This window comes from Canis aureus, chromosome 3 (assembly GCF_053574225.1).
Source record: "Canis aureus isolate CA01 chromosome 3, VMU_Caureus_v.1.0, whole genome shotgun sequence".
In the NCBI taxonomy this organism is placed as follows: Eukaryota; Metazoa; Chordata; class Mammalia; order Carnivora; family Canidae; genus Canis; species Canis aureus.
In genome coordinates, this window is record NC_135613.1 from 71,228,259 (window position 1) to 71,245,291 (window position 17,033).

At 38.6% G+C, this 17,033-nt stretch overlaps 1 protein-coding gene across 16 annotated transcripts in view; it reads right to left on the minus strand.

Annotated features, from left to right (window-relative positions):
• The window catches only part of CADM1 (cell adhesion molecule 1), a 324,893-nt gene that overhangs the window by 209,098 nt on the left and 98,762 nt on the right, over nt 1–17,033 (minus strand). The window contains exon 1 of one of the 16 annotated variants that reach the window (XM_077893621.1): nt 16,888–16,906. The exons of the other annotated variants lie outside the window; for them this stretch is intronic. Coding sequence (XP_077749747.1) covers nt 16,888–16,891 — 4 coding nt within the window. The 5' untranslated portion in view covers nt 16,892–16,906. Of the gene's footprint in view, nt 1–16,887; nt 16,907–17,033 lie in introns of those variants that run through there. 16 annotated transcript variants of the gene reach the window in all.

Here is a 17,033-nt window from a genome sequence, read left to right on the forward strand (position 1 = left end):
TCAAAAAAGTTAAACAAGCAAGCATTAAACTGTTGCAACCTTTAAGTACTAGGAAACTAGTCTTGGAGGACTATGGTTACCTAAGCCCTCTCAGTTTTATAACAGTTACCGAGTAGATAGTGAGACTGCCTCATTGGTGGCAAACAAAGGTTAGGTGATCACACACGCTTGCCACCAAAGAGATTCAAGAATTCGTCCTGGATAAGGATGGGGAATTGGATCGGACTGTCTCCAAGTTTTATCTCCAAGGTGTAACAGTGAATCAGACCACATGAAATAAAGGATTACATAGAGACTAGCTTGAACTTAAGTGAGGAACTTAATATTTGCTTTAAACTTTTAACTAATGATACTTTTAAAGAATCAAAAATGAGCATATGCCTTTCAGAAGGAACGGCTCCCTTTCACACAAGCCCTTTTAAAAGGAAGATAGTAACTTTCAAAGTCATGCAAAACACAATTCCAGAGGAAAATCACAAACTATAAATACCACTCAGAAAACACCTTTCAACCCATAGAGGAGTAACAATGGGAAAGCAGAGGGCACACAAGCTTCAATCATTAATCACTGGGAGTCAGCAACATGTAGCAAAAACAGCCTTTGGAATCTGATGGACCTGGTTCATATCTCCGTTTTGATGTTTACTAAGCCATTTGACCTTGGGAGTGTCATGGAGCTCGTCCTCTTATTTGTCCACTGGGGACATCTTAGTCACTGGGTTGTTAGAAGGATTCAAGGGGAAAACCTATATAACCTATTGAAAACAGTACTTGACACACTAAGTATGTAATAAACCTATTTCCTCCCTTAAACAATGAAATATTCACTGAATCTGAGAATGTGCAAGGCGATGCGAAGACACTGGCTGTCAAGTGTGACACATGAAATGATTGTAAGTGGTACATAAGTAAAATATTTTCGGTTTTAATATTGGAGATTTTAACTTAAACACATTAAAAGAAAATAAAGCCCAACAAACCTGCAATTTCATGGCAAATACTGATCTGGATGAGGTTGGGTTTAACAACAACAAAAAGTCAACTTAGAGGGAAATATAATGTAAAAAATAATACTGGCAATATAAAGATATGGCCAAAAGTCATACAAGAAAGAAACACTGCTTTAGAAATATACATACATAAGAAAGGGTTTTCTGTCCTCAAGTTTACAGTGTAAGGGCTGGGTGGGTCACAAGTGAGCAAACAAAGAAGCACCCATGTATTTTCAAGTTCAGAGCCATTCAAGAAGAATGGTGTTAAAAGTCCCTCTCTTCTCGGCTCTTTTAACATGTATCACATATAAAAGCTCTTTAAAAATAAATGAGTTGAACAATTGTCATGCTGAGTTGCAACATAAGCTGATTTGGAAGTCCCCGTGTAGTAGCATGTTAGGGATTTGGATGTTAAATCTTCTCTTTGAATTTTCCAGGAAATCGTTTTCTTACCTGTATTTTCCTCATACAACACTAAGGAAAACAATGGTTTCTGCTGCTTTAACAGCCAAATCACTCAAGACATGTGGAACAAAACAGGGAACAATCCACTTAAAACTCTTAAGATCGAAGAACACTAAATGGTTTTAGATTTCGGCAAGTACCATCCTTAGAGACCATACCTGTGACAGGAATAAGCTAAATTTGCATTTGAAAATCGAGTGAAACACACTAAGTGTCCTTTTCAAGGCAAAAGGGTAGCAAAATAAGAAAAAGATAAAGGGCTTTACCAGCGAGTGTTCCCAACGAAAACCACAGACTCCTGAGAAGCTGGCACAACAGGCAGGACCTTGAAATTCTTACTTATCTTAAAACCAAACAAAGCAGAACAAAACAAAATGCCCTATCATCCTCTCATAATTCATGTAATACATTAACTTTTGCTTCTTGATCTCTACTGAAGTTGTCTTCCCGCATGATTCCTCTTACAACATTTTACCAGTAAACCTATACCTCACAACTTATCTATACATAGTATTAGTTTTTAAAAGGAGGGTGGGTTAATAAAAATGTAAAAAGCTACAGGCCACTGCAGCTATGTTGAAAGAGATCTAATGTCCAGGGACCATACAGTTTTGTGGAGGAAATGTACAGAAGGGGAATATTCCATGCAAGAGGAAATATATAAAGCAGAATAAGTAAAAAGACAGCTACACTGACCCTCTCTGATTATACCAGATATGCTTCTGTAGTTTGGGCCATACAAGGTGAGAGGATGTTAATGACTAATTAGGATCCTCTGTTGGCTAATAGGCAAGAAGAATAAAGCTTCACCGTATCACAAAATCACTCTGTCATATTGACATTCATTCCAACTGTCGCTAGTGCATCGATTTTCTTAGAAGCTTTATGATCCAGCTGCCTTTGAACCACAGAGCAGTGCCCACCCGTATCTTGGCTAAACAGAGCCGCAGAGAAGAACAGATAGAGGTGGCCAAATTAATAAATTACCCTGCCTTCACAACTTGCTTAGGAAACAAGCACAGTGGTAAAAAAAAAAAAAAAAAAATCTGTAAAAACAGGTTTGGGTTTGAAGAGGATTTCTTAGATAAGAAGTTTTGAAATACATTTTTTTAAAGATTTTATTTATTCATTCATGAGAGACACAGAGAAAGAGGCAGAGACATAGGCAGAGGGAGAAGCAGGCTCCCTGCGGGGAGCCCGATGTGGGACTAGAACCTGAGACCCCAGGATCACGCCCTGGGCTGGAGGCAGACGCTAAACCACTGAGCCACCGGGGCTGCCCCTTGAAATACATTTTTAAAAACAGTTTTCTTTAAAAGCCATATTTCAGTTCAAACAACTGATCTTTATTCTGGTTCTTCTGTTTTCTGCTATTTTAGTCAACTATTTTTGATTACCTTGCCTATGAAGAACCAACAGCAAGGAACTGAAAAGAAAGTCAGGAACTCAGTAGACTCCAAGGATTCCAGAGAGTCCCTTGCGGGGGTGGCGGGGGTGGGGGAAGGCAACTAATCTTCATCTGTGTCGAGAAACACAAATCCCAGGGTCATTGCCACTGAATCGGCATACCGGTGTGATGAGTGCTGCCGTCAATATGGCTAGTCTACCTTGACTTTTGAATGTCAAAAATAATATGGACAGAATTGACTAAGCAGTCTCCAAGGTACTGCCTTTAAAATTTTTAACTTTATGGCCATTAAATATTGAACAGATAATTGGATTTATCCCCTTCAGTGCTTTATGGATGTACAAAGTACCTACCTTCTCCTGTTTTATTCAAATTAATGGTGCTCTCTTAAAGTGCCTGCCCTGAGTGCACACTATAGCACACTACAGCCAACTCATTAAAAGGATGCTTCAGCCTCTGCTTGCCGACTCTCTTCTCCATTTGCAGTGAGAGGGCAAAAACCACACCAAGACCCACATCGACAGTTAAGGGCAAATCTTCTGAAGAGTCACCCTGCAACCCAGAAGTTTTGCTCCCGAAACTCAAGTACACGGTGTGATTTGGCAGTCGGCTTGCTGTTATCGTGGGAAACCACAACACAGAATTCATTCCTTCTCTTTTTAATTAAAACATTTGCAAATGCTGCTTTGCAACTGGGTAGCTTACTGTTACATTTTAAAATCAAGTCTGTGGGGAACACAGGGATGCCAGTATCTCTCTAGAGGATTAGCCAAATGAAACCTCGGATTGTGTATGGGTGGGGGGGGGGAATACACCCATGGACAGGCTGTGCAATTCACACTGGCGATAAGGTATTTCTATCAAATATGACTAACACCTACAAACGTACAATCAGAAAATAACTCTGTGGAGGTGTTAGTGGAAAGGGGTTAATGGAAATAATGTTTTCATTTTAAACAATATAAATCCACAACTGGCATTCCATTGGCCCATGACCTCCCCTTACCCAATCCTTGTTCAAGTCATTTGCTAGTGTAATTGAAACCTTCTTTGAGAGTCTTTAGATTTCATTTCAGGTTTGGGGGACAATGCAGCTAAAAGACATTTACCATCCATCTTTCTTAACATTCCTAATCTAAATAGAAGACCCGAATCCAAGACGGTGCTTTTGATGGATCACTCACCTTCCTATACAGTAGAGCTTAAAGAGATCCCATTATTGCTTTCAGAACCCTCACAGAAAACATACATTCATACTCATTTTAGTTTTTACCACCTAGCTGAACAGCATATATTTACTTTCGAAAATGTGTTCTTAAAGGAACAGGTAAGTTTTCAATTAAAAAATCCAAAATCAACAAGATAAAATGTCTATTGTGCCCCTAATTGTACAAATCAAGGTCTGTCTTGGAACACCATCTCCCCTGAAGCTGTGTGGCAGTTCATTAAGTCATGTAGGACTAATTGTTGGGAGTCCATCATGCCACACAACTAACCAATTTTAAACAAGAAGATAAAAGAATGGCTCACAGGTAAGGTCCACCCATTACAAAGATTTGAAGAAAACCTATAAATTTCACGACCCAATATGGGAGGAACACATTTACATCCCACGTGGAGCTGGAGTGTAGGTCAGCCTTGTATAATAAATACACATTTAAAGCCTCGTTCTAAAGAAAACACATTTAATCCGGAGCCTAACTCCTGACAAATACACACACTTGATATGCCCACCACTCAAAGATGTTTGCAGAGTTCAACTAGAAGTCTAGAAACGAGTAAAAATATCATGGGTAAGCTTACAAAGGAGTTCAAGAAAGAGAAAAAAAAGCCAAGCAGGTGGCAAGAGTGCATGGAATGAGAGAACTCTGTCCTCCAGACACATGGACAAAGGAGCTAAGAAAGACAATGTTGTGAAGTATGGGGCACTTGCCCCTTCTGAAAACCAATGGTTTCTCGTTTTCTACCATACAAAATGCTCGGGCTGCCTCCAAGAGTCAAGTGTGGCTTTTGTTCTCTTTGAATTCTTAAAAAGTAGGTGTAATTAAAAAAAAAAGAAGAAGAAAGAGGATGATTTTAAACTTTCGGAGCATGAACCACATTTCCTTTGATTAAAGGACCAACTTCCTGTGCGGATACACACCTCAGTACACCTTTATATAGAGTTTGGAATTTGGGAAGCAGGTTTGTGTTTTACGTATTCAAAAATTAATATTAAACAAACAAGAGTGGAGAAAAATAAAGATCTAAAATTGAAAGCAAAACTGAAGCAAATGAAGGCAAAAGTACTTCAAATTCACAACACAATCACTCTGAAGGGAGAGAAGAAAAAGAATAATAACAAGAATGATCTCAGTATTTTACTATATACTCTATGTTCAGGAGGCATAGAGGGAAAATAGCAAAAACATCCGGAATATTTTTAAGGTTTGTTTTCTGTAGTCATGTGGGTAAAACAATTTTGAACCTATTTTTAGATGTGCTATAAGACTGAGTAAATGAATAAATGTGTTAGGAGCCAGGGTTTTCACTGTGGAAGGAGAATTAAATATAGAATGGAGATAAGCACCCTATGAGAATGGTTTGGACTTGGAAGTACCAGCAGGAGTCCGTGATTTTCAAAATACAGCATGTGCACACGCATGTGTGTGGTGTTCTTCCTCACGAATTCCTACCCTGGCACACAAGGGAATCCATGCCATTAGGGAGGAGCACACCTGGCATCCCAATACTGGTTTCTAAAACCATTCTCTAAAAGGAGCCAGAAATTGGCACAGAAATGGTTGATTACAGGGCTACAGCAGAGAAGGTACACAATGAGCCTAGAAAGTCGTATCAGCAAAAAAGTTGGTGCTCAGAAAAATGATGGGAGCATCTCAAAAGAACACAAAAGACAATCTCAAAGAGCTCCCACTGACTGATTAAATCTAGGAGAACTTGAACATAAAAATATTTAAGAGAAGTAGTAAATAATAAAACACTAAAAAGCAGTCTATGATTCAATACCAATGATAGAAAGATGACAGATGATGGATAGACAGATGGATGGAAGGAACCACTGACTGGTAAATGTTGATGCATTAGTCACAAAATCATCATAGAAAAGCCTCGTTCCTGCAAGAATCAGCAACAGAAGTTAAATCCAAGGAGAAAAATTTGAAAAGATAGCTGCATGATCTTAAACTATGTCTGTCCCCACAGACTGATTATTAGTTTTGAGGGAAAATATAATGACTATACAGTAACAAACAAAAAAAAAAATCAAACAACACCTTGACCAGATAACCAAAGGTCACCACTGGGTGCCTCCAGATGTAATTCCTTGAGAAGGACACATCACTGAAGTACTATTCCAGCTGGAATACATCCCTAATCTCACTAGGAGAAAATATCAGACAAGCCCAATGAGGACCTTTTATTAAAAAAAGGGAAAGGGGCCATTTTTTTTTTCAATGTCAATGTCCTATAAGACAAAGACAGCCTGAAAAACTGTTCCTCTGTTAAAAACAACATTAAAACTGAATGCAGTAGGTGATCCTGGAATGGATGTTGTATTGGACAGGCAGGGGAGGCTCTAAAGGATACTCTTGGATCAACTCACCAAATGAAAATATGAACAGAAGATAGAAAGCCTTATGTCAACACTGAGTTTTCTGAATTTGATCACTGTATCATAGTTACATATGAAAATGTTCTTATTCTTTGGAAATAATCCTCCTAAGTATGTGGAGACAAAGGGACATGATATATGCAACTTACTCTCAAGATGATTCAAGAAAAACATGCATAGAGAAAGATGGAGCACAAGAGGGGAGAAGTGTTCATAACCACAAAGGATAAAATGTCATTTAAATAAAAGGAGCAAAAGGTCACCAAGAGGTAAATCTATATAAAAGAAATATGGGGTTTTTTTGGTACTATTCCTGCAACTTTTCAGTAAATCTGAAAATTTCTCAAAAAAGTTAGAAAAATAAAAGGCTTTCTCACCCACACAACCCATAAATGGAAAATGACACATAGTGTTCCTAATCTCATAACCTTATTTCCATTAACATCACCTGCACATAGACAAATGTTATGCAAAGATGTGGATTACAGCATTGTTTATAAAAGCGAAGAATTCTAGGGGTGTCTGGATGGCTCAGTCAGTTAAGTAGTTGACTTGGTTTTGGCTCAGGTCATGATCTCAGGGTCATGGGATCGAGCCCTGTGTGGGGCTCCACGCTTAGTGGGAAGTCTGCTTCTCCTCTCTAGCTCTCTGGCACTCTACCCCCGCCCTGCCTCTGTCCCTCCCCTGGCTCACATTTGCCCTTGCACCCTCTCCTTCTCTTTCTGAAATAAATAAATCTTTAAATAAAAATTTTTAAAAATAGATAATGGTTATTTAAATTATCTTATGTAAATTCAAAATAACACTATGTGGCCTTTAAATATGGGCATGAAAAGTTTATAGTAACAACTGAAAACAGTATTAACTGAAAACAACATGATTACAGATATACACAGTATGATCATGTGTAGGTAAAAGAGGCAGATGAAAAGGAAAAACAAATCCTAGAGAAAAGGCTAGAAAGAAATCTGAGAAAAATGTCAATGCTGGTCATCTGTCCCCCAGAGATAGCTTATGGAGGATTTTTTTTTCCCCTTCTGCTTTCTGTATATTCTAAATATATAATGTTTATACAATAACGTTATGATAAAAAATAAGCTTTATTCTAAGAACAACAATTTAATAGATGTGCATAGGACTAAGTTTAATTGACTTAAAATCTTCAGGGAGACCTGCTGTATAAGGTAAACAATACTTACTGCGGATGCTCAGCTATCCAAATCTAATTTGAGCTACTTCTGGTCCCAAAGATGGGAAATGAGATCGAGAGAGGGGACTTTATGCTAGGAGACTGTCCTTGGAAAAACTTATTTAAAGTTGTAAATCCATACACTCATGAGCCAGAAGTGGCTCCTGCCTCGTTATTCTCAGCCATCAGAGGATGGATCCCTTCATGCCATCCCACCACACCCTGCCTCACCCCACCTGATAGGAGGGGAAAAGAAAAGCAGGACACCTACAAGGACAGAGAGCAATGGTGGTGTCATCTCACAACATTGTACTTTGTTGGGCTCAAGAGTCACGCTGCTCACCACTGGCGTACAGATGATGGGGAGCAGACGCTCAGGCTGAAATCCTTCGGTTCAGCCCTTGGCCAGTGACTAGTATTCTACAGGTAGAACTGGACCAGCTGAATAACACGGTCTAGAGAAACAGTCTCTACACAAGATGGTTCCCTGCAGTATTCATTGAGGGAGAGGGAGGGAGGGAGGAAGGGAAGGGAAGGGAAGGGAAGGGAAGGGAAGGGAAGGGAAGGGGAGGGAAGGAGAGAGAGCGGTAGGGAAAGGGAAGGAAGGAAGGGCAGACGATAGACTTTTTGAAAGTAGGTGACGATGAGATATAAATGTTTTTGTAACTGAAAAGCTGAAAGAAGATGAATGGGGGTGCTGTTTTAGTTTTCCTAAGAGCATGTGAGTCTCCCACGGTCACTGCCAAAAGGTCAGGCTCTTTTTTTAAATAAGGGGTTATTAAGAGAACTGCATGGCAAAAAAGAGGAAATCCCTTGATTAAACAATTATAGCTCACTTCCTGTTTAAGATTTACACATTTGTAAGCATCTAATTATATTTATTTCTTACTATAACCAGGTTTGAGTAATCTTAAAACATCAACTGAATTGCCTAAGTCAGCCAATAATTAAAATTCTTTTGCCAATATGATTTGGATAAAAAGTCAAACACTTCATTTAAAATTTATGTGAGGCACATTCATAAGAATACACTAATTTCTCATTCAGATTTCAAATTGAATCAATTTAATGACTGCCGATAGCAAAGCAATAGAAATGCAAAGAAAGATAGTCCTACAATGGACAATTACCCAAAGTTCCTGTCATGTTTTATGAATCAACAATTGTCTCCAAACTTGTGAAAGAAATCAATGTTCATTAGTTTCTAGAATCTTAAACCTATCTATTCTAAACTATAAAAAATGAGTACAATTAGACATACAATTTAAAGAATCCATCAATTTGAATGAACCCAAAGAACGAACTTCTGTATGATCCCGTGTTCCTTTTCAAGGCAGCACAACTCTGAAGGCTGACTGGTTTACCACTGTTTCTTCTCCTTTGCGTTCATGTTCTTTATCAGCCAAACAGTTACAATGGCCTTTCAGACTTCAGTGATAAAGGACAAAACAACATAGTCCCATTCGAAAATATGAATGGCCTTGGACACAGCTCCAAAAAGCAAACTGCATCGGTTATGCCAGAGCAGAAATAACCCCCAGTAATACTATCAAATTCTAAAATTAAGGAAAAGAAGGGGGAGAAGTAAAAGTAGAGAAGGCGAAAAAGAGGATGATGGGGGAAGAGGCAATTCCAACCTATAAAGAAAGAAACAACTTCAACATATAAATAATGAAAAGTGAAAATTCACTCCTATGACTTTTCTTACTGTCTTCCTCTAAAAACACTAAATGCCAGGGCTCCGTGTAGAATCAATGACATTACATTATTTCTACCAAGTGGTAAGCAAAATCACTCCAGTTTTACTTCCTGCCTCTTCTAACCCTCGACTCACGTCTACAGAACCTGTCTGAGGGGCATCTCTGACTCAGACTCAAAAGTCTGCACTTCCAAAACCCTCCAGCAATGTCAATGAACAGTTCCTGGTCACAGTGGTTCCTGTTGGTTATCCTAAAAAGGAGAGAACCTGCACGGCACAGAATTCAGTCTGATTTATGAAAAAGACAAAACAGGACTAGTGACAATATCACTGTTATGAACAAGTATTCTACAAAACAATAGTTCCAAACCCTGTCCTAGCGCCCTAGTCTCATTATGCCCAATCCTAACCATGCCATGTAAAACTGACAGCTCCTAACACTCACCATCCCTCTCATGGAGCTCGGTTTTCTCTATGGTTGTTCTCAGCCTCAAAACACGAGAGGAGTTTTTGCTTGAATAGAAGCTCTACAGGGGTGGCATATTGGTCCGTTTAGCTCACTAATATACCCTCATGCCTGGCACATAAAACATCGAAAACATTCAGTAAACATTGGTTAAATGAATGAATCCTTCATTAAGCTAAATGATTTCTTTTTTGTTAAGGTTTTATTTATTTATTCATGAGAGACACAGAGAAAGAGGCAGAGACATAGGCAGAGGGAGAAGCAGGCTCCCTGCGGGGAGCCCAATGTGGAACTTGATCCCAGGACCTCGGGATCATGACCTGAGTCAAAGACAGCTGTTCAACCGCTGAGCCACCCAGGTGTCCCAGCTAAATGATTTCTTAAAGCTCTTCTTATTCAAGCAGAAAAGGCAAAAATTAGGCAGAGAATCTTTAAAGAGTTATAATAGGACAGATAAAGGGTTCTAACATTTACTATAAAAAGCCTATTCACATTTATTAAGGAGAAACACACACACACACACACACACACACACACACACACACACACGAAAGTGCTGACTCAGCAACTGCTAAGAAGAACAGGAAAAGGTTAATCAACATTTGGGGAAAACTCACTAACATCAAACACTAAAACAAAACAATAGGTCTTCCTTCAAGTAATTAGCAAAGATTTCTAAAACTAAGATTCCCCAAGGCAACAAACAGCACAGAAAGATGCTCATTTCCCAGGCAGCAGCAGTGAGCGGAAAACCACCACAGTGATTTGGAAATAAGACTGTGAACTGAATGATGTTCCTGTCTCTAATCCAGGAATTGTCATTGTGAAACCTCATTCCAAAGCAATACCCAAATACAGACAAGATCAAAGATGTTCATCAAGGCATTATTTACAATACAAGAGCCAAATTCTGGAAACAATCCAGAGGATTAGCAATGGAGATACAGTTCAGTCAATTTTGGTACATCCACTAAATCAACTACTCTACCGCCTTTAAAATGTATGCTTGAAGAATTTTTATAAAGACCAAAAAGTGAAATAAATAAAAGCAAGCTAAATCTGTTCTGAACCATGCAGGGCATCGTAAAAGGCAGGCAGAAGATATTATCAAAAGTCAAAGCTATTTATCTCTGAGTGGTAGGATTATAGGTGAATTTTGTTCTCTAAACTATACTTTTATGGATTTTCTTATTTATTAAAATAAACATGTTCTATCTTTATAGCAGAAGAAAGTTTAATGAAAGAAAGATTTCATGGAAGACTTGGGATAAAATACACTTTTAAGAGTTGTCATTATTAGCAAGAAGACGAAGAATAAAGTCTTAGGGGGGTAAAAAGCAGCAGACGTTAGCACTATTTGAAAAAACACAGAAGCAGCATTTTTAAGAAATAGAACACCCTTAATCCCTTTTAAATAAAAAACAGCAAATAGAAAACCACAGCTCTGAATAACTGCTATAAGGTCCTTTCATTCCAAAATTATATTCTTACGATTTTTCTTTTAAAATTCAATCTGAAATTTGACAGGGAACCTTGCACGTTTTATTTCCTAACTCAAATAGCTGTTGAAGAGGAACAAACCTGAAAAGAGAAAATCAAGACATTTGTGGCATCAGCACTGTCCTTTGCTACGAACATAAACTCAAATTATTGATAAGACTTTTCAATAAATTAGCCAAATATAGTTAGTCCCTGATCAGAGTGATAAATCATCTGCTAGGAAAAGGCTAAATTTATAAAAACATCTCTATCTTTATGAATGGTCAGAAGAAAAGAACTACCCAAGCTCTTACAGAAGCCCCTTTTCTTAATCTCTACAGGCGGAGTTGTCATTTGGACTATTCTAAAGTAAACTCAAACATTTAAAACAGATGACGGTTGTGCCTCCGTGCTCACAAATACGGATCTACAGACCTAACATCTGCACATGCTCTCTGGAAATCTACAAGACTGTGTCAACAGAAATAAGAACATCCTTTGCAGTCATCTGACAGCACTGCTTCATGAAATTACATCAGATTTCTATCTAAACCAAGTTTTAGGGCTCTCCATAGGTGCAGTAAAAGAGAATGTGAAGGAAAGGTAAGAAAATTCAAGCATACCTATTACTTTTCTTTTAAGCTCAAATATATTTCTCAAGGCTAAACATCAGAAGCAAGATGCTTGGATACCAACGCTTTCCTTTATAGCCTTTGCTTTGTATCTAGATCCAGAGGGAAAATCATGTTTACAAGAACCACAAGACACGTGAAAAGCAATAACCAAGATAAATGAAAAAATGCCAGGTTAAGTGTTAGTCAGAACTTTATTGCAAACGTACTTTGTTTTATGAGATGAAGAAATCTTTCTCTTCTCCTCTAGCATTACATATTGAAAAAAGAAAACATGATTCAACTATTCTTTAATGTCATCTCATCATTTAGAAAGAGCAAAAGGAAAACGATCTGCATGCAGGCTGAGCACCAAGGCACACAGTGTGGAACCTACGTCAGAAACTCAAGTTCAATTTCCTAATCAAGGATATACAGTGGAATTCTGTTTCTTTTCCCTACTTGCTGCTGTGAATTTTTGTTTGTTTGTTTCATAGTCTTAATTCAATACCTTCTAAAATTTGAGCTAAATTTTCTTTAAGATAACGGTAGCATGTCAAAACAAGAGAGGTAGTTAGTGCTCATCCATTGTCCTCATTCCAGAAGAAGGGAGGGGGGGGGGCGGCGGACAGTGGGTCACAACTTTGGGATTCTTTCTAATGGTATGTGTTTGTGAAAGAGAAAGTGAGTACTGGGAAGACCTGACATAAAATCAGGAGCGACAAAGCAGGTCTAGAAAAGTCAAGCCCATCCGTGATATTTACACTTGCCGTTGCTATTTCGATTATCAGCCATTACTATTTATAAAACGATGGGTTGCCAAACTTGTCTATGTATATATTTGAAGCCTCTGGAGATCATTAACAAATTCTAAAGCACAGGCTACACCCCTAAACAATCAGAAAATTAAACCAGGAACCAGAGTTTTTGTAGCTCCTCAGAGGTTTGGACACAAAGTATAGAAATCGAATAAATCCTTCCACCCTCCCCTTTGAGGTTTACCCTAGATATTACTCCAGGAGTTAAAAAAAAAAAAAAAAAGTAAGAAGGGGAGGAAGAAAGAAAAAAAGAAACAAACACTAAACCAATGCATTACTCTGTTTGTTTGTTGTTGTTTGAAGAAAATCACTTGCACATATAGTTCACTGTTGTTCTTGAAGCTGGCTCAACAAAACACTGAAAAAATCATTATCCAGGTACATGGCATATTATGCTGACATGAGTTTATACTGCACAGCCTTATCCCTTCAAGAAGGATGTGGATCTGGTGACAGCATAAGGGAGAGAGACTTCTTACAAACTCAAAGCGAGGCTATGCAGATTCCAAGGTGACTGACTACCACAGCTTCCTAGTGACAAATTGGCAGCAATTAGAAAGAGATGCTTGAAGAATGTGAACTTGCTTGGCCTGGCTTACCTTAGTTTTTTTCTTCTAATAAGGGCCATTAAAACCCTCTATTAAATTCAAAGAGGGAGAAAGGGAAAGAGGGAAATCCTAAGCCTTATAATCCCAATAATTTTAAAAAAAGACTCATTGCGTGAATTTTCTGATTGCACATATTAAACATAGTCTAAAAGACTTTACTTCTTATATAACATTTTCCTACCCTCTAGCTCCTTCTATCCCCTGTATCTCAAAAAAAAGAAAAAAAAAAAAAAAGAAGGTACATGTGTTCTGTTTGTACTACTGGTTCATGACATTCAAAGAGTTCATCATGTACAGAGCACCACCTGTGTACTTAGCTTAAATCTGGAGAAATCTTTCATCCCCAGGAAAGAGTATAGATTATTTTTATGCCATCCAAGTGGGAGAATGTCCCAGATACCAGATGATGAAGGGGCCCCGGAGGGACCATAATGCTAACATGCTTACGAGCACTACAAAATTTGGCTTCAGAGACGCCTCTCTGTTTGGCAGCGCTTCCACCTATCTCCGTGAATAGTAAAGACGCAGTTGCTAACCGTGGTGGAAGCAAAGGGCGTAAGGCGAGAAGTATGTCCTTGCGCATGCGATCACACTAGATTTAAGAGACAAGAAATTCTCTTAGGAGAAAACCAGGAAAATGAGTATCAATTGGCATGCTATGCTACTGTGGGACAGGATTAAGAACACAAATCTTGACCACTCTTCAAAGACCTAAAGGTCCAGCTGCATAACATTTTTTCCAGAGAGCTGGCTTTTGGCGTTTGGGGGATTTCCGTGACATTTCTCAAGGGCCAAACTTGTACAAAGTATGGCTTAACTAACTTTTTTTTTTTTTTTAAACAGCACATAAAGGTGAAGGGACTACTTCTCTGCAGAACAGATATGCTAGAGATTAACTTGAGTTGTTCTCTTTCACCCTAAATTTTCTTCTGCCTCCATCGTGCTCCGAAGTCACGATACATCTGTGACAGAATAACTCCCATGGTAACAGACTGACATCATAAACACCAGATTAAGACTTGGCTGCAAAGCCAAAGGAGATGATGAGCTGGGAAGGAAGAAGCTATAATTCAAACAAATCTCTTCCATAACAGCTATGGGAATACTAAACATTACTGGCCAAGTAAATTGCCTTTTGTAGAAGTGTTCCCTTTTTTGAAGTTTGCCCCTGTGTGAAAGTCCCTCTGTAAGTCAGAACCTTAGCATTATTTTAATGTACTGTTCTGGATTTAATAATCTCATGCTTCAGACAGTAGTCTGTTACCATGGGAATGACAGCAGCACAAATGCAGGATTACGGCTATCAAGCAGGAGAAAAGAAATTATGAATAAGCCTCGTTATGTTCAATAATTAGCAGCGACATGGAAAAAAACAAAACCATGAATTTAGGTTGATGCATTTATCTCAGTGTTTGAATACAACTCTGAGTGTGTTATTGCTTTAAAATGAGATTCTAACAAACTGCCAAAAAAATTCTTGACTAGCAGTTGCTACTCAGTGCTGTAATTTTAAAAATCCATCCTGTCCATCCCTTTCTTCTATTTTAATTCTTTCCCTGCAGAAGATTGGGAGCTAATGGGTAATATACAACATCCCAAGATGGATTCTGGTACCTTGAGCCAACATTTCTGGGGAAAAGCATGGTGATACTGAACATTACCAGTTTCTCTGCCTCAGTTAACTTAACTGTAGAAGAAACCATTCCTGCAAAGAGGACGCTGCTCTCTCCACCATGGAAAGTCTACGTGTCAAGATGTAGAATGGTCACTGTAGAATGGTCCTGCTAATACGCACAAGGGATAAAGCCTTTCTTCTAACGTGACAGTAGATTTACCATAATGACTAAGGAAGTATTCTAGGCAGTTAGAACTTTTCTTAGCAAGGCCCGTGACTTTACCAACTGCAGAAGAGATCAGCAAAACGGTGAAAACACATTTTGAGACGTCCAGGGCTGCTAAAGCAGTCCTTCCCTAAATCAAAGACTACACTCGAATACAAAAGCATGTACTAAGCCATGCCAGAGCATAAAGTCTTCCCTCAATTTTGGGGGGAAATGAGGGTACTATGAGACCTCTGGCATCCTGTGGAATCATCAGCTGCCTCCGTGAAAGTAGCAAGGTTAACATGACCCCATCTAAAGCAGGTGGCAAGAACAAAATCTGAATCCACTCTTAAACTGGTGAACATCTGACAGCTCCTTGGTACTTTCAGACTTCTCCACTCCCCTCTTCCATGAGGCTTCTGCATTCTAAGGCAATGGTACAACACATCATTGGAGGAAAGTAATTTTAGAACGTGCCATCCAAATTAACTGGTCGTGAATAGGCTCTGATTAAAATATAAAGAGCTTTTAAAATAATTTAAAATGATTCACTGGAACTAATTTAGAGATATTTTAATCTCTGAATGTGCAATGAACTGTAGTCTCCCTTGGCCCCAGCCTTTCCTTGGAGACGGACATTTCTAGTTAGGCCTTTGCCATGGGTAAGAGGTACCTGAGCCGTGCAAGCCACACTACCCATATGCCTGTGTTTCCCTCTGCCTTTCTGATTTATGTTTTTCCAACTCTGACCCTGTTCTCTTCCCACTTTCCAAACCAGACTGTGTATACTTCCCCTTCTCAGTGACTATCGGCTCATCTGTTTACTATGCTAGATGGCTAGATAACTTTGGACACAACAATGGGACAATTATTTAAAGAATCACATGAGATCAAAAGACCTCAGCTTACATTCTTTAGTCATTTGTTTGAATTCCATTTTAGATTAAACCAAGGAACACTTTCCCAACATAATGTACTAGCATATTCATGGGAATTCCTAGAGCCACTTGTGAACCAATACCTAAGCTGCACTTATCTAAGCTTTTCCAACATAACTATGAAATTCAAGGGGATGTCTGTGGCTTTGGGAAAGTGCCTTCTTAAGACTCACTACAGATTCCTTCACGAAATCCTTTGGTGCCTGGTCTCCCAGATTTCCTAAATCTCAGCCAAAGACTCTTCAGATAAGAGGAAGAGAGCTGGTCTCTATTGCCCTGCTTTCTAGACCTTGCTGTTTCCTCCTGGATGAAGAGCTGGAGTTGAAAAGATGAAATGAGGGAAAAATCCATATATTGGAACAGTTTGATAAGCACAGAATTACCTGTGTTCATCCTCCCAGCAATCTACAAGGTAGGCATCATTATACCCACTTGAGAAATAAAGAAATAGAGGAAGAAAAAGATATCCAACAATTAGTAATAGAAGAGTAGAAGTTAAACTCAATACAACGCCAAAACCCATGATCTTTTCTGCTATACCAAAATCCAGTCTTCCTGAAAGCAGGAACCATGTCTTTCTGTTCTCCTGTGTAATCTCAGAAATGACATATACAAAGTGTTCTTGACAAAACACATGTAGCAAGTTAAAAGGCAAAGGATTTACAGGAAATGATCTAGCTTCTTTTGTCAAAAGACAATCCCTTTTGCCACACCAAACCAGAGAACATATCTCAACCATAACTTACAACCACAGCATCAGAGACAAGGGATGGAGCCTTACACATCCATCCGTTCTGAAGTTGATGTATCCAAGCATAAGATGGTCACTTACCTAAAAGAAAGAGGAGAGAAAACATTGTAAATGCAGATGCTGACATCTTAGAAACTTTATCTACAGAAATATTAAAATTACTTTCATTTTATAAT